This window comes from Polypterus senegalus, chromosome 4 (assembly GCF_016835505.1).
Source record: "Polypterus senegalus isolate Bchr_013 chromosome 4, ASM1683550v1, whole genome shotgun sequence".
NCBI classification, from domain to species: Eukaryota; Metazoa; Chordata; class Cladistia; order Polypteriformes; family Polypteridae; genus Polypterus; species Polypterus senegalus.
In genome coordinates, this window is record NC_053157.1 from 232338216 (window position 1) to 232359525 (window position 21310).

Sequence of the window (21310 nt, forward strand, 5' to 3'; positions counted from 1 at the left end):
AAAATTAAAACAAGAGAATGATAAATCAAAAAGCAATAATTAGCAAACAAACAAAGATATCTGGCAGTAACAGTGTAACATTCACAATTGGTATGCCAGTTTGAAAAGAAAAGTTTTGAGGGCAGTTTTAAAATGTGTTATTGGATTGAGCTGATGAATGTGAGAGGGAAGAGAATTCCCGAGTTGAGGAGCACTAAGAGAGACGCTTGAGCTCCCATAGCAGCGAGTCTGACGTGTGGTACAGAAAGTCGAGCTGCAGATGAGGATCTGAGTGAACAAGAGGAGTGTCAGTCTGGAGGAGATCAGTGAGGTTGTGGAGAGCTTTAAATGTTCAGAGCGGTATTTAGTATTGTATTCTGTAGTGAACAGGGAGCCAGTGAAGTTGAAAGAGAATCGGTGTGATATGTTCACTGGATTTAGAACAGAAGGTTATTATCCTGGCAGCGGAATTTTAAAGAAGTTGTAGGCGATGGATACGTTTTTGTGGGATACCACATAGAATAGCATTACAGTAATCTATACGTGAGGTGACTCGGGCATTAACCGATACTTCAGTACTGTGTTACGTAAGAACAGGATGAAGTCTAGAAATGTTTTGGAGATGGAAGGCAGTCCAAGAAATGTTACTTATATGGGAGGAATTATTTAATAATAATAATTATTATTATTATTTAATAATTGCCATTATTAGTGTATAAATGGATATAAATAATTGCATGTAAACGATTCGCCAAAATCTGTTGTATGTAAATGATACTGTTTAAAACGTTATTGTTTTTTCATCCTTAAACCCGGTTTCCACGTCTACCTGTGTTACTTTAAATGTCACTTTTACCACTCACAATATGACGGACGCGCTGACTTATCGTGTCGACTGGGCAACACAGTGAATGCGACGTCTATCTACAGTTGTGCTTGAAAGTTTGTGAACCCTTTAGAATTTTCTCTATTTCTGCATAAATTTGACCTAAAACATCATCAGATTTTCACTCAAGTCCTAAAAGTAGATAAAGAGAAACCAGTTAAACAAATGAGACAAAAATATTATACTTGGTCATTTATTTATTGAGGAAAATGATTGAATATTACATATTTGTGAGTGGCTAAAGTATGTGAACCTCTAGGATGCTCAGTTAGTTTGAAGGTCAGGTGTCAGGTGTTTTCAATCAATGAGATGCCAGTCAGGTGTGAGTGGGCACCCTGTGGTATTTAAAGAACAGGATCTATCAAAGTCTGCTCTTCACAACACAGGTTTGTGGAAGTGTATCATGGCACCAACAAAGGAGATTTCTGAGGACCTCAGATAAAGAGTTGTTGATGCTCATCAGGCTGTTAAAGGTTACAAAACCATCTCTAAAGAGTTTGGACTCCACCAATCCACAGTCAGACAGATTGTGTACAAATGGAGGAAATTCAAGACCATTGTTACCCTCCCCAGGAGTGGTCGACCAACAAAGATCACTCCAAGAGCAAGGCACACGTGTAATAGTCGGCAAGGTCACAAAGGACCCCAGGGTAACTTCTAAGCAACTGAAGGCCTCTCTCACATTGGCTAATGTTCATGTTCATGAGTCCACCATCAGGAGAACACTGAACAACAATGGTGTGCATGGCAGGGTTGCAAGGAGAAAGCCACTGCTCTCCAAAAAAACATTGCTGCTCGTCTGCAGTTTGCTAAAGATCACGTGGACAAACCAGAAGGCTATTAGAAGAATGTTTTGTGGACGGATGAGACCAAAATAGAACTTTTTGGTTTAAATGAAAAGCGTTATGTTTGGAGAAAGGAAAACACTGCATTCCAGCATAAGAACCTTATCCCATCTGTGAAACATGGTGGTGGTAGTATCAGGGTTTGGGCCTGTTTTGCTGCATCTGGGCCAGGACGGCTTGCCTTCATTGATGGAACAATGAATTCTGAATTATATCAGAGAATTCTAAAGGAAAATGTCAGGACATCTGGCCATGAACTGAGTCTCAAGAGAAGGTGGGTCATAAAGCAAGACGACGACCCTAAGCACACCAGTTGTTCTACCAAAGAATAGTTAAAGAAGAATAAAGTGAATGTTCTGGAATGGCCAAGTCAAAGTCCTGACCTTAATCTGATCAAAATGCTATGGAAGGACCTGAACGAGCAGTTCATGTGAGGAAACCTACCAACATCCTAGAGTTGAAGCTGTACTGTACGGAGGAATGGGTTAAACTTCCTCCAAGCCGGTGTGCAGGAATGATCAGAAGTTACTGGAAATGTTTAGTTGCAGTTATTGGGGGGTCACATCAGATACTGAAAGGAAAGGTTCATATACTTTTGTAATATTCAATCATTTTCCTTAATAAATAAATGACCAAGTATAATATTTTTGTCTCATTTGTTTAACTGGTTTTTCATAATCTACTTTTAGGACTTGAGTGAAAATCGGATGATGTTTTAGGTCATATTTATGCAGAAATCTAGAAAATTCTAAAGGGTTCACAAACTTTCAAGCACAACTGTAGATATGCCTATGGCTCTGGGAAGTGTTGGCACCTAAGCCACGCCCCCTACCAACTAAGCCACTCCCTTACCAGTCAGGAAGGCATAAATTCGAGTTCTCTCAGTCTGAGGTACACACTCCTGCATGCCTGGACCTGCTTGAGATAGATGATTTATCTGAGAAGCCGCAGAGGCTGAAAAGGCATCTATCTGTTATGCCACAAGGTCCTCATTTCTGTTTGTGGTTTTGGACTTTGGCAGTAAACGAGGTCACCCAAATGATACCCCGACTTTTCTTTGGTTCTCCTCTCCCTCATTTGCACCTCACAACTTGAATTTGTTTGCATATTTATTCGTTTATTTACAGTGGGGGGAAAAAATTATTTGATCCCCTGCTCAATTTACTCACTTACAAAGAAATGAACAGTCTTTAATTTTTATGGCAGTTTCATTTTAATGGAGAGAGACAGAATATCAACCAAAAATCCAAAAAAAACAAATTATATAAAAGTTATCAATTGACTTGCATGTCAGTGAGTGAAATAAGAGTTCAATCACCTACAACCCAGCCAGAATTTTGCCTCCCACAGATTGGCTGTGTGGCACACAGATTACAATCAATCACAGATACTCCTGATCTCAACTCCCTACGTGTATAAAGCCGACCCCGTGCACAGAATCAAATGTCTTCCATTCCAACCTCTCCACCACCACCATCATGGGCAACACCAAAGAGCTGTCAAAGGACGTCGGGGACAAGGCTGGAATGGGCTACAAGACCATCAGCAAGAAGCTTGGTGAGAAGGTGACAACTGTTGGTGCGATTATTTGGAAATGGAAGTAATATAAAATGACCATCAATCGTTCTCGGTCTGGAGCTCCAGGCCTCATGGGGTGAGGATGATCATGAGAAAGGTGAGGGATCAGCCCAAAGCTACACGGGAGGAGCTTGTTAATGATCTGAATGGCGGTTGGGACCACAGTCATCAAGAACACCATTGGTAAAACACACTACTACGCCGTAATGGATTGAAATCTTGCAGCACTTGCAAGGTCCCCATGCTCAAGAGGGCACGTGTACAGGCCCGTCTCAAGTTTGCCAGTGAACATCACAATGACTCAGAGAAGGCTTGAGAAAGTGCTGGGGTCAGACGAAACCCAAATCGAGCTCTTTGGCATCAAGTCGACCCGCCGTGTTTGGAGGAAGAGAAATGCTGAGTATGACCCAAATGACACCATCCCCACAGTAAAGCACGGAGGTGGACACATCACACTCTTGGGCTGCTTTTTTTCTGCTCACCCCATGATACCAAAAATCGTGTAAAGCTCGGAGGCTGCTGGGCTTTGCCGTCTGTTCCGACCGTTCCTGAAGGCCGCATTAGAGCTGAGCTGCTGCCGTCGGTTAAGTGTACATTCGCTTGATGTTCAGAAGCGCAATGTGCCGTGGCTGATGTTTGCACGGTGCGAATCCGTGTCGAATGCGATTTGCCTTCTTAAAATAGGCATCCCCCACGGCTGATTTACGGTCTATTCCAGGGGTTCCCAAACCTTTGGACGTCAAGTACCACCGGAGGTTATGCGAGTTGCGTTGCGTACCACCCGAACCTTGTTGAAAGGGACGGGGGTTGGTAGCTAGTTCGGGTCTAAACCGCCCCGAAATCTGAATAAAATTAAAAAAAAATTGGAAGAAATTATGCATAAAATTAATGAAAAAAAAATGTGCATGTACATAAATTGATACATTCCGCCCCGGAACTAAATCCTGCCTTCGGACTGTATGTGACGCAGTTACCCAAGACGAAATGGTATCGGCTTTGTGCTTAGATCTAGTGACTACGGTGCGATACAGCGGCAGTGCACGTATAACAACAAACGCGAGTGGTTTCTGTGAGGCACAGTTACCGAAGACTAAATAGTGTCGGCGTTTCATCTACTGTAGTGACCAAAAGCTGAAACAGTGAAGAAGTAGAACTTGACTTCCGCGAAACGGAATTATGGTAGCGTTAAATGAACTAAATACTGATTCGAATAATAGGTTTTATTTATTCAGATGACGAAATTTCACACCACACTAAATTTGGTAATCCACGTATTATTGTATTTAAACTGGTTTCATTGGTTTTTGCTCACAACAGGCTTGTCATAAAGGGTTTTGCACAGATAAATTACATTTCAGTGACCGCGATGCGTACCACCTGAAAAGGCTCCGCGTACCACAGTTTGGGAACCACTGGTCTATTCGAAAACACCAGAGAATGAGCAGAAACGAGGTCCACATATTTACCAAAAGGTATAAATGTCGAACGTCAAGCTAACTTCACCTCGGTTTACCACGGTGCATCTTGACAGTACTGTCCGCTCCGCTCTCCTCTCCTACCCATGATCCCCGCACCCGCTCGTTGCTCACCGACACTTCTCCGAATCGCCGGTTTTTCTCTCCCTTCTTTTCTTCTGCTCCGTTTTCTTCCTGAAGAAAGCGCAAACACACGCCAAGTACGGCAGCCCTGCTGTGTAAAACCTAACGAGTCATCAACGTGCGACTCAGAGCGAGAGGTTGTCCCTGGGCGTGTCTTCGGGCGCATCCTGCTATCTATTGGACAAATCAGTGGAGCTCCGCGAGTCGGGAACTCCGCTGAACAGCCAATCGAATTTCATGTACTGTATATGTCACATAAGCGCAGAAACCCGCAGCGCTGCTTTTTTATTAACGGATTATTTTTCACTGATAATTTAAAAAGTACAAGAATACATTAATACGACAAGTAAAAAATGCAGCAATAAACGTAACATTTGTAATGACATAGAGCATTTTTAATGTTGAGATTTAGTGCTGATAAGTTTGAAAAGTGGTTAATTATTTCAAGAGATGTAGAAACTTCGTGTTTATGGCTCAAAAACAAGGGCAGTACGGTGGCGCAGTGGTAGCGATGCTACCTCGCGGTAAGGAAACCTGGGTTCGCGTGAAGTTTGCATGTGTCTGCGTGGGTTTCCTTCCACAGTCCAAAGACATGCAGATTAGGTGCATTGGCGATCTTTAATTGTCCCTAGTGTGTGTGCCCTGTGGTGGGCTGGCCCCCTGCCAGGTGTTTGTTCCTGCTTTGCGCCCGTGACCCAGTATTAGGATATAGCGGGTTGGAAAATGACTGACTGTTCAAAAATAAAGTTGTATCATCGGCTGACTGTGTACTTTTGAATATGTTACCATTAAAACAAATACTTTTAATCAATCTATCAAAATCTTTATTGTAATTGTAGCAATGAGACATTGTACAACGAAATGTTTAGGTGCAACTTTCCAATGCAGGAAAAATAAAATAAAAACAAAACCAAACACAATTACTCAAGTTACAATTAAAATAAGGGAATAAAATAAGTATCCAAAATTGTCCATAACAGCAGAAGGAACTTTGTTCAATCAAAACGTAAAGAATCTGAGCAGCCAAGAGAAAGAGCAGAGGAAAGATCGAAACAGAGCACACAGTAGAAAGAAAAATAAAAAGTGGGAGTGGGTGTGCTAACTCGCAGCACTACTGCACAGCAGTCTCGCTACCCGAAAGACAGTCCCATTACACGACACGCCCACTCGAGGGTCGTCATGACTACCGAGTCAGGTGACCAGCCCACAACCCTAATTTTTACCAGAGTGATTTATTAGAACGAACCCTACACAGTAGTAGGCCTTGACGTGTTGAGCAAATCACTGGGCATATGGAGTAACATGACTGATGGACAATCCAAAGGCCACTAGGTGGCATCAGTTGTATGCAATTTGACTGGCCCTTTCTACTAGAAGGTAGAGCAAAGCTCTGGAGGTCTGCAGCTGGAGGATACCAAATGCCCTGCGTCTCTTCCAGTTTTATCTGGTCAGCTTGGGAACAACCTTTACTTACTTTTCTATGTGAAGCAGATTAAGGAGACTGGCTCAGTTATGGGACACACTCTCGACCCAACTCACACTGGCCTGGTCAGCATTCTGAGAGTGAGACAAACAAGAACTGCTGAGTTGGTGTATTCTAGTTATACAGAAAAATGTTGGAAGTGTTTACCATGCAAAAGTATTTGGAACCCCCTCCGAAATGACTGAGTTGAGATGTTTCCTTGTTAACAGGTGCATCAATTCAAACACATAGCTATGCAATCTTCATTGACATGCTGAAGATCTCAGTGACTTCAAAAGTGCCATTGTCATAGGATACCACCTTTGCCACAAGTCAGTTCATGACATTTCTGCTCTGTTAGAAACATCCTGGTGAACTGTAAGTGCTACAGTTGAAGTCAGAAGTCTCCATCCACTTAGCATGAATTCTTTCAAACTCTCTTTATAAGCCCTCCCCAGATTTTATACTAATAAACCATAAATCTGGCATATCATTTAAGACATCTACTTTGGCAGGGCTATAGTCACTCTTAATTGTTCAGATCGCATTTCAAGTGGGTCACTTTGTTAACCTTTTAACAGCTTGGAAAATTCCAGAAAATGATGTCAAGCCTTTAGGATGTCCCACAGGGCAGCTTGATCTACTGAGTCGAACGCTTTGCGAAAATCGACAAAAGCTGCATAGAAACTCTGCCAATATTCATGTTTGCGCTCCATGAGAACCCTCAGTGCCAGGATGCAGTTGATGGTAGACTTCTTAGGCGTAAAACCAGACAGTTCCAGTCGTTGGTAGGTGAGCAAGTGATCACGGATCCTATTGAGGACGACCCTAGCAAGGACCTTACCCGGCACCGAGAGCAGTGTTATCCCCCCCTGTAGTTGTTGCAATCCAGGTGATCACCCTTTCCTTTCTAGACAAGTCCCATTTTCCAGTCAGTTGGGATGATGCCAGTCTCCCAGATGGAAGCAAGAATTGTTTGCAATGCCAGGAAAACAGCCTTACCACCAGCGTAGAGAAGTTCACCCTGAATACCACAGATCCCTACAGCCTTTCCATACCCTCAGCTGGATCACCACCTGTGCAATCTCAATGAGACTGGGGGGTCCACAGCTAATTGGAGGATCAGTCTCAAGAACCGTGGAGCCAGAGATACCCACCGTCCTAGCCGGAGGATCAACTTTGAACAACTGCTCAAAGTAGCCAGCCCAGCGGGTCACAACTGCAGTGTCATCCGTAAGGACCGTTCCATCAGCTGCCCTGACTGCGACTCTCCGAGGAACAGATTCAGATGTGAGTAATGCTTCGATTTCTCTGTAAGCAGATAATAATAACAGATAATAATACACAAGTATAAATGCCATGGGACCACATAGCCATCATAATACTCAGGAAGGAGGCACATTGTGTCTTCTAGAGTAGGACGGACTTTAGCACAAAAAGTGCAAATCAGTGCCAGAACAATGGCAAAGGACCTTGTGAAGATGCTGGAGGACACAGGTAGGCGAGTATTGATATCCACTGTAAAATAAGTCTGACATCGACATCACCTGAAAGGCTGCTCAGCAAGGAAGAAGCCACTGCTCCAAAGCTGCCATCAGAAAGTGAGACTGCAGTCTGCAATGGCACATGGGGACAAAGAGCTCACCTTCTGGAGAAATGTCCTCAGGTCTGAGGAATCCACGATCCAACTGTTTGGCCATAATGATCAATGTTATGTTTGGAGGAAAAAGAGTGAGGCCTGCAGGCCAAAGAACAACCGTCAAGCATGGGGGTGGGAGCATCATGTGGTGGGGGGCTACAAAAGGAACTGGCATACTTCACAAAATAGATGGCACCATGAGGAAGGAAAATGAAGGAGAAACACTGCAGTAACATCTCAAGAGCTCAGCAAGGAAGGTGAAGTTCAGTCGTAAATAGGGCTTCCAGATAGAGAAGGATCCCAAAGCTGTAGCAAAATGGCTTAAGGAGAACAAGGTCAAGGTGTTGGACTGGCCATCACAAAGGTCTGACCTCAACCCAAATGAAAAAGTGTATGCGAGCAAGGAGGCCTACGAACCTGTCCCAGTTCTGTCTGGAGGAATGGGACAAAATTCTAGCAATTTATAGCAAGTAGCTTGTGGAAGGCGACCCAAAATATTTGCCTCAGATGAAACAATTCAGAGGTGATGCTACAGAATATTAACAAAGTGTATGTAAACTTGTGACCCACTGGAATTGTGACATGGCCAATAAAAAAGTGAAACAGACGGACGGCTGCGAACATTGTGGGAAACAATTACTTTTACCCTGCGCAAAGCAGATGTCTTAAACGATATGCTAAATTTATAATCTCTTAGTATAAAATCTGTGGAGGGCTTATAAAGTTAGTTTGAAAAGAATTTAACCCAAGTGGATGGAAACCTCTGATGTCAACTGTGTTATTGTGAAGTGCAAGCATCATGGAGTAGCAGCTCACACAAACTCACAGAGCAGGCCTGCAAAAATGGTCAATCTGCTGTGGCATCACGTAATAGAGTCCCAAACTGCCTCTGAAAGCAACATCAGCTCAAGAGATGTCCATTGGGAGCTTCATGAAGTGAGTTTCCATGGCCGAACAGGTGCCCAGAAGCCTAAGATCACTATGCCACAATGCCAGGAGTGAACTGGGGTGGCGTAAAGCACACTGACATTGAAATCTGAAGCAGTGCAGACATGAAGCGATGGATCGCACTTCACTATCTGGCCGTCTGATAGACCAGTCCAGGATTGGCATGTGCCAAGAGAACGGGCTGCATAGTGACTATTGTATAGCTTGGTGGATAATGGAAGGGTCTGGGCCTGGCCCCTTGGTTCTGCTGTTAATGCCTGATTGTGGCCTTGGTCCATAAAGACATGGGAGGAGGGCTTCAGTGTCCTGCACAGAGCCCTGACCTCAACCCTCCTGAACACCTTTGGAATGAATTAGAACACCAATTGCCAGCCAGGTCTTCTCATCCAACACCAGAGCCTGGCCTCGCTGAATGGGCACAAATTCCTAAAACTTTTTGGAAATCCTTCCCAGAAGAGTGGAGGCTGTTGGAGGGGAAGTCAACTCAATATTAATGCCCAAGATTTTGTAATGGGGTATTCAAAAAACGCATATACAGTAGGTATGGTGGTTAGGTTGTGGTCCACACAAACATTTGGCAGCATAGGGCTTTAAATAACCAGAAATGTAATTAAACTTCTTTATTTCTTAAAACTTTACTAGCATTCTCTCATACATTGGGTGGAATTTTATATTTTTTACGAGATATTCTTTTACTGTATTTGTTGCTGTATGGACTTGTCCCTAATCACTACTTGAGTGTGTTCTCTTACCTAATCATGCTATGCTATGTGCAACCACCCTGATTGGTGGACTCTGTCCCAGACAGACCACCATTTGTGAGACTCGAGGACTGTGTGAGCAACACCGGAGCGCCGGTCTGCTGTATTCTTCATTTTGTACACCTCAGACTATAAATATAATAGCAGGTCAGGTTGCCAGCAGATATTCTCAGATGATTCTGCACATAGGGGGTGTACTGATAAAAGGGGGATGAGACAGAGGAGGGGAGTCGGGGGGGGGGACTATCTATCTATCTATCTATCTATCTATCATACAGTGCCTTTCTATCTATCTATCATATAGTGCCTTTCTATGTATTTATCTATTATATAGTGCCTTTCTATCTATCTATTTAATAGTGCCTTTTACATCTATCTATCTATCTATTATATAGTGCCTTTCATTCTATCATATAGTGCCTTTCTATCTATCTATCTATCTATCTATCTATCTATCTATCTATCAATCATATAGTGCCTTTTACATCTATCTATCTATCTATCTATCTATCTATTATATAGTGCCTTTCAATCTATCTATTTAATAGTGCCTTTTACATCTATCTATCTATCTATCTATCTATCTATCAGTCAGTGCCTTTATATCTATCTATCTATCTATTATATAGTGCCTTTCATTCTATCATATAGTGCCATTCTATCTATCTGTCATATAGTGCCTATCTATCTATCTATCTATCTATCTATCTATCTATTATATAGTGCCTTTCATTCTGTCATATAGTGCCTATCTATCTATCTATCAGTCATACAGTGCCTTTCTATCTATTTATCATATATTGCCTTTCTATCTATTTATCATATAGTGCCTTTCACTCTATCTATCTGTCTATCTATCTATCGTGCCTTTCACATCTATCTTTTACAGTGTATTTCTATCCCTCTTTCCATCACTTTTTTCCATAAAACATTTTTTTATTTATCCCTTTGTGACTAGTAAAGCTACTGTACGTAAGTCCTGGGCTATCACTGCTGCTAAAGTGCTGTCAAAAAAAAAATAAAACTAAAAAAGCAGATGATGCCCACAGCCCGTCAGCTGCCCAACAGAAGCAAAGCGAGACTCTTAGCAATTTCGCCAGTGCTGTCATTTTCAAGCTCCTTCACTGTAGCTTCCAGAAGACCAGTTTTGAGTACCTAATCATTAACATTTATTTATTTTGCCGATGTTTTTATCCAAAGTGACTTACTGATGAGGTCAACTTGATCAAGTTAAGATACATTTGAAACAAGTGTTACAAGACTAGACTGCTGAAATTGAGCTAAATAAGTGATAAGTGCTCCAAGCGCTATAGGTAGGCAACCATTACAAGTGATTCAAGCACATTTACAAGTTCCATTTCCCTTAAATACACAAGACCCTCCCATTAAGACCACTAGGAAGGTATTCACAAAACAAGGAAGTCTGTTTTTAAACACACCAAGGGAGTCAGTGGTTCAAATGAAGGTGGACAGAACATTCCACCAGCTAGGAGCTTCACAAGAAGGAGTTTGTTGCTGTGTGGAGATGGAATCACCAAACGCCGGGCAGGGAGGAGCACAGGAACTAATCAAGGTTTCCATATAAGTAAGTGCAGAACTACTGACTGCCCTGTAGGTAAGCATCAATGACATGAACTTTACAGAGAGCCAGTGGGGTCACCCGAGAAATGGAGTGACATGTACCTGTCCTGCCTGCCTGTCATTGTATTTTGAAGCTTCTGCAGTGGCTTGACAGTGCATGCAGATACCCTCGTCGGTACAGATGTGCAGATGTTGAGGCGATCTGTGACCAATGCCTGGATGACAAGTAGAGCTGCCTACATTTCCTTGAAGGGTGGTCAAAAACGGGACTTGCTGACTGCTAGTGGGGCATCCATGATTGACAGTGAAAATGTGTGCCAATGAAATCCACAGAATCAGTCAACAGGAAGCAACGAGGCTTTGCTATTGGCTGCTGTCAGTGCAAGAAGGGACAGCAGTGACAGATGGCTCAAAATGTCCAATGCAATCCACAAAATAAGCCAAGTGACAGTGAAGAGTTGTGGCTGTATCTTCAACTATTTTTTTCTTTTTTTTTTTACATTTAGTCAACTTCATTTGAAAAGAAAAAGAATAAAAACTACAGTCACTGCAAAATACTCTGCCAAGTACATTTTTTTTTTTCTAGAAATTTCCTTAAGTACAAGGAACATAGAACATGTTAATGTATTACAACCCACCTCTGTCGGAGACTGATGGAGACCACAAGTCCGTCAGCGTACTTGGTGTTTAACCACAAAAACTGTTCACTGCTTGATGATTTGTCTATCCATCCATTTTCCAAACCTGCTATATTCTGAGATATGGGGTCACAGGAAAGAAGAAGCCCGTCACAACAAGCATAGCATGCAAAAAAGGAACAATCCCCAGACAGGGTGTTAGATATTCTTGAACTTGTAATGTCATTAGGAGAAGGCATTGCAGTGATCTCACTTATGAGATGTGACATTGTCTTAAATTTACAGCAAGAACGTGGCAAGTAATTGCATTTTTCCCCCAGTGGTAAAGTAATTCATAGGAGGTCTAGATAGGCTTGGAATTTCTTTTGTTGAAAAGCACTGATTGCAATGCCACCGCCATTATGTCGGTGGCTTTATTCCACCTTTGGCGCATTACTGTTTGGAACTCCTGGGACTTTGCGATTTTTCCTCACTCCGGTGTGAATCCTCATGTGTCTACTAAGCTTGCTGCTGTTTGAGAAATTCTTGCCACATTCAGAACAGCCATAAGGTCTCTCCCCTGTATGAACTCTTTTATGGCTACGGAGGCCAGTGCTGTCTGAGAATCGTTTGCCACAATCGGTGCAACAATAGGGTTTCTCTCCAGTGTGAATTCTCACATGTCTAGTGAGACACCTGCTGTCTGTGAAGCGCTTGCCACATTCATAACAGCTATACGGTTTCTCACCAGTGTGAATTCTTCTATGGCTGTAAAGGCAACTGTTGTGTGAGAATCGTTTACCACATTCAGGGCAACCGTATGGTTTCTCTCCTGTGTGAATTCTGAGGTGCCGTTGAAGTTGGCATATTTGTAAGAATCTTCTCCCACATTCAGAACAGCAATGAGGTTTCTCTCCGGTGTGTATTTTTGAGTGGCTATTAAGGCTGCTTATTTGGGAGAATCGTTTTCCACACTCTGTACAGCAATATGGCTTCTCTCCGGTATGAATTCGTGTATGCTTCTGAAGGGTACTGCTGTCAGAAAATCCTTTGCCACATTCTAAACAGCTATATGGCTTTTCCCCAGTGTGACTTCTTGTATGTCTTTGTAAACTGCGTCGGTCAGAACATCGTTTTCCACATTCCAAACAGGAAAAAGGTTTTTCTCCAGTGTGGATTCTTGTGTGCCTCTGAAGAGTGCTTATTAGTGTGAATCGTTTGCCACATTCTTGACAGCAATGGGGTTTCTCTCCAGTGTGGATTCTCAAGTGCCTATTAAGACATCTGTTGTCTGAGAAACACTTGCCACATTCAGAACAGCTGTGCGGTTTCTCACCCGTATGAATTCGTTCGTGACCATGAAGGTCACTGCTGTGGGAGAATTGTTTACCACATACAGTACAACAGAAGGGTTTCTCCCCCGTGTGGCTTCTGACATGTCGATGAAGCTGGCCAATTTGCAAGAACCGCTTCCCACATTCAGAACAGCAATGAGGTTTTTCCCCAGTGTGAATTTTTGCATGTTTCTGAAGACTGCTATTGTTGGAAAATCTTTTGTCACAGATGGAACAGCAATATGGCTTCTCTCCGGTGTGAATTTGTACATGTTGTTGGAGAGCGCTGCTGTTGGAGAATCGCTTGCCACATTCCAAACAGCTGTATGGCTTTTCGCCGGTGTGAATTCGTGTGTGTCTTTGGAGACTGCTACTGTCAGAAAATCGTTTACCACATACAGAGCAGCAAAAAGGCTTTTCTCCGGTGTGAATCCTTGTGTGCCTGTGAAGACTGCTCATCTGTGAGAATCGTTTGCCACATTCAGAACAGCAATGAGGTTTCTCTGCCAAAGGAATTGTACGTCTCTTGAGGCTGCCGCCTGAAAGTAGCTGACCACATTCAAAAAAAGAATTTGGCTTCTGTTTCACATCAACTAACTTATAATCAGATATTTGTGGGAAAGTTTTTATGTCCTCTTGGCCTGTTTGATCTGAATTGTGCAGTTGCTGTTGATCAGTGTTGATGACTCCTACCTGCATTAGTCGGGCAGCAGGAAGAGAACTAAAGTGCACAGAGGCTGCTGTCAAATTCTCTGTTACTCTTGCTGACGTCTTCATCTTCTCCTTCTGCCAAGTTTGCTGCGGTCTGCACTGAAAAGAAGTCTCGGCAAATGAAGATGTAGAGAAGCTGCCACTCTCCTGCAAATCTGCAGAAACACAAATTAAGTTCAGTTAAATGTTTCAGAATACAAATGCAAGTGAGATACGTGGCTGTAGGAGAAACATTTACGTGAAACTGCCTGCCTGTTTAACTAGGACAGTGAGAAATGAGAAAATAACATCATACAGGACATTTCATTGTAATGCTATTCTCTGATAACAGTTTCCATATAAGACATCTTATTTATGTTAACCAAGATTCCACCCACAACTTTTAATATGTTTAAATTAATTTGGGACTTTACATAATAATCCAGGTGGGGTTTTGGGTGAAACCATTTATCTGCATGCTGATTGGTGTGTCTGAAATGCTTTGTAGCCGTTACATGTAAAATTCACCTAGCGGATTAATGAAATCTTTCTGTTACGATTTCTCTAGCCTGCCCTAACGCGTTGAACGAGGGACACGCAGGGGCAGGGGCGCCACCTGTAAGAGTAAACCAAGGAGGGCCGCGCTTGGAGTTCATCTAAAATGACGGCTCAAGACTCTTTTTTATTTACTAAATGTTTTCCACAGCACTCGTTGCTGTCCCACTGTGTATTTGGACTTTGTAAGTTTACTTTGGCTCTTTCTGCAATAGAGGTGCTTGCTGGGTTGAAACTGTTGACATTTAAATTATACTTTTATTTTCCTTAACCATTTTTTTATTTACAGCACATGCATTACTTGTTCTCCTGTGATCCTCGTGTTTTGAGGGTGGAACTCTAAGAGATGGTGAGAGGTGGATCCTAAAGTGGATTATTCAGTGATGTTTCAAAAGAGATCTGTATTGTATTTTATTTTTTGTTTGGATTCTGGATTCTTTTGTTTTGTGGTTTTAGCTTAGGATTTTGAAATAGGATTTTATTCACCTTGGATTGCTTTTTAGACAAATCCTTAGTGCCTATTTTTGTGTCTGTTTGTGTGTGTTTTGCCATTTGTTATATTTGGAGCATTTAGGAAATTTTTGGACATAAAAGGCCATTAGCCTTTCTTGGGCCTGTGTAGGCTGGTGCCTGCCTGAAGGTCTTTTATATGCCTCATGCACATTTGCTATTTTTTCTGTGTACTCAATTCATAACACAGAGAGGTAATAATAATGACATTTTTTGTTATATATAAAATTATAAAAAATGTTATAAAGAAAAAATTATCAAAACTTACAGTATATATATATATATATATATATATATATATATATATATATATATATATATATATATATATATATATATATATATATATATATATTTGGAAATCCACAAAAGGAGCATATGAATCACCAAAAGGAATCCATATGAGAGGAAAATGATTAGACTTTCAGGAACGCAAGGCAATGCATAGCAATAAGTAGGTGGATGCAGAGGACAGGATTAATGAGATATATATAGGCAGACAGCTGGCATCTCTACCCGGCTGGGATGTCTGTGTACTGGAAGGACCTGGGGAGAGAATGTACTTAGGGCATTATCTTCCCTGGAATGCTAGACAGCAGCCCCCCTCTGTTGCAGTGGTGCCTTGGGTTCCTAACAGGGCAGCACAGGACATGGCATTCTGCAACTCTGCCCTGTTAGGATCCATACATGCTGCAGGGATTGAGGACTCCTACTTCCTCGGGTTTATGATTCACCTGGAGGTGCTTCCGGACCAGGCTAATGGACCACCAATAGGTACTTCTGGGTGCAGCATAAAAGAAGTCTGCTGCCTTCATTCAGACAATGCTAGCTGGAGGAGGAGTGGAGGCCAAGAGAGTTGGCAAGCAAAGTATTGCTGTGAAACGTTTGGTGGTTTGAAGTTTGTATTGTGCTTTGTTGTCTTGTGCTGATGCGAAACATTTGGGAAGAGTTTCCCACAAAGAAAGCCTGTGTGTTGTGCTGAACTTGTGCCTGTGTTGGGTTTGGAGAGCTGATAGATAGATAAATAGATAGGTATATATAAGGGCCTATCTATCTATCTATCTATCTATCTATCTATCTATATATATATACACACACATATATATATATATATATATATATAAATATATATAATTACACAGTATAAATATAATTAATATTAATATACCAAAATATATATAATTAAATATAGTAGAATATTTACTGCATATATATATATATATATATATATATATATATATATATATATATATATATATATATATATATATATATATATATATATATATAATTAAATCTTGTAGAATATTTACTGCAGCTTTATGTAGTGAATATCACGTACTGGCCACTTTATATCTTTTGTGCTCAGTGAAATTCTTTCAGTTTAAGATTTGTTAGGTCAGCTATTGCAAAGCATCGTGCATCTGAGCCATTATCCCCTACTTAAAGTCTACTGCTCTCATTTCCACTTACAAACAAAACCAAGACAACCACCATTAAGACATGTCAATGTTCTCAGTTTCACTTTCTTCCACATGTAATCACTTTACTTACATATCCCCACATTCTTAGCGTAGTCTTCTCCTTCTGTTGTCTTTCCTTCAGTGATTTTCTCCTCAAACTCAGATAACTCAGATTTCACTGTTACATAATTCTGCTGGACAGCCAGTCGTCCCATATTGGTGAACCAGGGCTGTAAGCTGAAATGAGCTTCATCAGCCATATCTTGCTTGAAAATATTTACAGTTTCATGTTTTTGCAGTTCAGGACTTACTGAGAAATCTTCCGAATCCTCCACTTTAACCTGAACAATTTCCCCCTCTGACTCCTCCTCCTCCTTGAAAACCGAAATTCTCCTTTCACAATCCTCCAGCTTTATACACAGGTCCTCTGGTGCACCCCATTCACAATCTTCTTGCTTAATGTTTGCCAGCCTTTCATCCACTCCATCACTGTTGGCTGAATCCATGCTCCGTGTAAAACTCTTCTCCACCCTAAGTGTCTGCTGTTCTCTTCTAATATTCCTTTCTCACGTGGACAGCCAATTACACCTCACTGCAACTTGTGGAGGCTCCTTTTCATCTGTCAAAATAAAAATGTGATAGAATTTCTTCACAAAGTGATCGAGGACAACTTGAGAACCTTTCACAGATAACTTCACGATTTTAGAGAACAGAGAAAATTACCAGCTATGTTTTCCCTGAGGGATTTGAAATGCTATGAATTTTCCTTGTACAGTATATACAGTGAATTCAGAAAGTATCAAGCCTGCTTGACTTTCAGAGTATATGCAAGAGATTTCAGTATTTTATTTTTAATAAATTTGCAAAATATCTGAAAACATGTTTTCACTTGAGCAGCATGGTGGCACGGTGGTAGCGCTGCTGCCTCGCAGTTAGGAGACCCGGGTTCGTTTTCCGGGTCCTCCCTGTGTAGAGTTTGCATGTTCACCCCGTGTCTGCGTGAGTTTCCTCCCACAGTCCAAAGACATGCAGGTTAGGTGCAATGGTGATCCTAAATTGTCCTTAGTGTGTGCCCTGCTGGTGCCCTGTGTTGGCTGTGATTGTCTCCAGCAGACCCCCCCATGACCCTGTAGTTAGGATATAACAGGTTGGAAGAAGGATGGATGGATGTTTTCACTTCATCAATATGGGTTGTTGAGTGTAGACTAAAACAACACAATCCCCCATAAACCAATTTTGGCGAAGTCTGACAGACTTAATTTGTGAGGAAATTGGTTGGAACGGTTAAATTATCATTCCGATATCTCAAACAGATGTTTTGAACTCAATGAAAGAGACTAACGTATCTGTCAACTCGACAATCTTAAAACCGAGAAACACTCAGAGGGGCTTCAACTGGAAATCACTTTATTGTATCAATTTTACCTTGGTATGCATATTTTTGCCTTTTTCACTTCTGATAGCCTCTACTGATGGCAAACAGATCGCCAGTACAAGCCAAGGAAACACCAGCAGAGTGCCTGTGTGAGTCGTTGTCACTGGTTGTCTGAGTGCACGGGTGGGTGGCCAATCCTTTGTCGGCCATTTTCAGCTCAGCTCACATGGAAACCTTTGCATCAGCCCATTGTTTGAACTTCATGAAGTCTCCTCATCTGTTTGAGCAAGTGCACGAGCCCTTAAGTCCTCCTTACGTTCCAAGTTGTAGCAGTTATGTTAAATGATCTTACTAACCATAAAGGTATAAAATTCAAGCAATGAAAACAAAAGGTTGTCTAGATAGGAATGAAGCACCATGTGGCGTGTAAGCCTGCCGTGTATGGAGCAAATCAACAGCAGCAACACATCTACCATTACCTGCAGATTACAACAATTGACTATTTCACTGACACTGTAATTTACTGACAGAGGTGCCACATTCGCGTGATCTTCATAGTGGCCATAAAGTCCGCCTTTCACTTCTGTTATCCTCTAAAATTTGTCATAACTGAATAGCTTTACAAGTCCCAATTTATGAAAATTACTACAGCCAGACATGATCAAGACAAGGTTATATATATATATATATATATATATATATATATATATATATATATATATATATATATATATATATATATATATAAACTGCTCAAAAAATTAAAGGAACACTTTGAAAACACATCAGATCTCAATGGGAAAAAGAAATCCTCCTGGATATCTATACTGATATAGACTGGGTAATGTGTTAGGAACGAAAGGATGCCACATCGTTTGATGGAAATGAAAATGATCAACCTACAGAGCCCTGAATTCAAAGACACCCTAAAAATCAGAGTGAAAAATTATGTGGCAGGCTAGTCCATTTTGCCAAAATTTAATTGCAGCAACTCAAAATTGTACGCAGCACTTTGTATGGCCCCTGTGTTCTTGTATACATGCCTGACAACATCGGTGCATGCTTCTAATGAGATGACAGATGGTGTTGTGGGGATCTCCTCCCAGATCTGGACCAGGGCATCACTGAGCTCCTGGACAGTCTGAGGTGCAACCTGGTGGCATTGGATGGACCAAAACATAATGTCCCAGAGGTGTTCTATTGGATTTAGGTCAGGAAAGTGTGGTGGCCAGTCAATGGTATCAATTCCTTCATCCTCCAGGAACTGCCTGCATACTCTCACCACATGAGGCCAGGAATTGTCGTGCACCAGGAGCCACTGTACCAGCATAGGGTCTGACAATGGGTCCAAGGATTTCATCCTGATACCTAATGGCAGCCAAGGTGCCTTTGTCAAGCCTGTAGCGGTCTGTGTGACCCTCCATGGATATGCCTCCCCAGACAATCATTAACCCACCACCAAACTGCTCATGCTGAATGATGTTACAGGCAGCATAATGTTCTCCATGGCTTCTCCAGACCCTTTCACTTCTGTCACGTGCTCAGGGTGAACCTGCTCTCATCTGTAAAAGCACAGGGCACCAGTGGTGCATCTGCCAATTCTGGTATTCTATGGCGAATGCCAATCGAGCTGCATGCTGCTGGGCAGTGAGCTCAGGGCCCATTAGAGGACATGGGGCCCTTGGGTCACCCTCATGAAGTCTTTCTGGTTGTTTGGTCAGAGACATTCACACCAGTGGCCTGCTGGAGGTCATTTTGTAGGGCTCTGGCAGTGCTCATCCTGTTCCTCCTTGCCCAAAGGAGCAGATACTGGTCCTGCTGATGGGTTATGGACCTTCTATGGCCCTCTCCAGCTCTCCTAGAGTAACTGCTTGTCTCCTAGAATCTCCTCCATGCCCTTGAGACTGTGCAGGGAGACACAGCAAACCTTCTGGCAATGACACGTATTGATGTGCCATCCTGGAGAAGTTGGACTACCTGTGCAACCTCTGTAGGGTCCAGGTATCGCCTCATGCTACCAGTAGTGACACTGACTGTAGCCAAATGCAAAACTAGTGAAGAAACAGTCAGAAAAGATGAGGAGGGAAAATGTCAGTGGCCTCCACCTGTTAAACCATTCCTGTTTTGGGGTCATCTCATTGTTGCCCCTCTAGTGCATCTGTTGTTAATTTCATTAACACCACAGCAGCTGAAACTGATTAACAACCCCTCTGCTACTTAACTGACCAGATTAATATCCCATAAGTTTCATTGACTTTATGCTATACTCTGATTAAAAGTGTTCCTTTAATTCTTTTGAGCAGTATATATATATATATATATATATATATATATATATATATATATATATATATATATATATATATATATATATTTAATCTTAGGCTATATTAATTCACAATTTCAAATTGTCAGCGTGTGAATAATGTGTGTGGGTGAGCGATCTTTAGGATGGACTACCAGCCCTGCCCTGACCAATTCTTAGCCTTTATCCCAATCCTGGTGGGATGCCTTCTGGCCCCACCCCAACCCTGAAATGGATTCAGAAGGTTCTAGAACCGATGTACTGAACTCAGTCCATTGAAGGCTTACATTGCCTGCACAGCCCTCCAATGTACCTGAGTGTTACACCATGCATACATTTTATAACTTGTTTAAAGCTGAGCGTACAAGATTTCTCCAGCTGTAATCAAATATCATTATATAAGAAATGGATCACATCTCTCCTCTCTTTGGCTCACTACTCTGGCTCCCTGTGCAAATCCTTAATTTTTGCCTACAGAATAGTCAATGGGTCAGCCCCTTACATATATGGAGACACTTTTGGGGTCCTATGCTCCATCTTGACCTCTGAGGTCTGCTGTGATGCCGCACCTCTGTGTGGCCTCAAGTCTCAATCCTGACTCCTTTCGTTTATGTGGAGCTCCTGGCTGGTGGCACGAGCTGCATGCTGTGTTTGAGAAGCGTTTACCACTAATGTTTGTGGAATTTCTGTCTGGCTTTTATTATCTAGGCAGTGTATTTTTTTCCCAATTTGCGATGATCACTTTTGTATGCCTGTCCTGTCCCAGTCCCTCAGACTGACGTTACCATTGACCTCCATTGTAAGCTGCTTTGGATCATATGCTCAGTATATACATGTAAATGAAACGTTTTAATGAAATAACCTTTAGGTGAAAAGAATAGTAAAACTATTTGAAACTTTACAGTAACGTACTGCAGATCTTTTAAGTTTTTCTCCTTTCAAAGTCATCATATAATATATATATATATATATATATATATATATATATATATATATATATATATATATATATATGTTACATTTTCCTACTACAATGTCCTTCCAATAATACATTCGAAAGATAATTCAGATGAGGTCAGGCATGAATTCCAAAGGATCACCATCTAAGCTCTCCTAATGTTTGTGTTACTACCCCGGGATGTCTTCTCTCCTTTTACCCCTCACAGTCTCGAAAAACTGCCACT

The 21310-nt window shown here is 41.7% G+C and overlaps 1 protein-coding gene across 1 annotated transcript in view; it reads right to left on the reverse strand.

Annotated features, from left to right (window-relative positions):
* The window catches only part of LOC120528148 (zinc finger protein 721-like), a 90872-nt gene that overhangs the window by 60749 nt on the left and 8813 nt on the right, over positions 1-21310 (reverse strand). The window contains exons 2-3 of the mRNA XM_039752209.1: positions 16538-17065; positions 12415-14094 (exon numbers count right to left, since the gene is read on the reverse strand). Of these exons, the coding sequence (XP_039608143.1) occupies positions 12415-14094; positions 16538-16952 (2095 nt within the window). The 5' untranslated portion in view covers positions 16953-17065. The remainder of the gene's footprint in view (positions 1-12414; positions 14095-16537; positions 17066-21310) is intronic.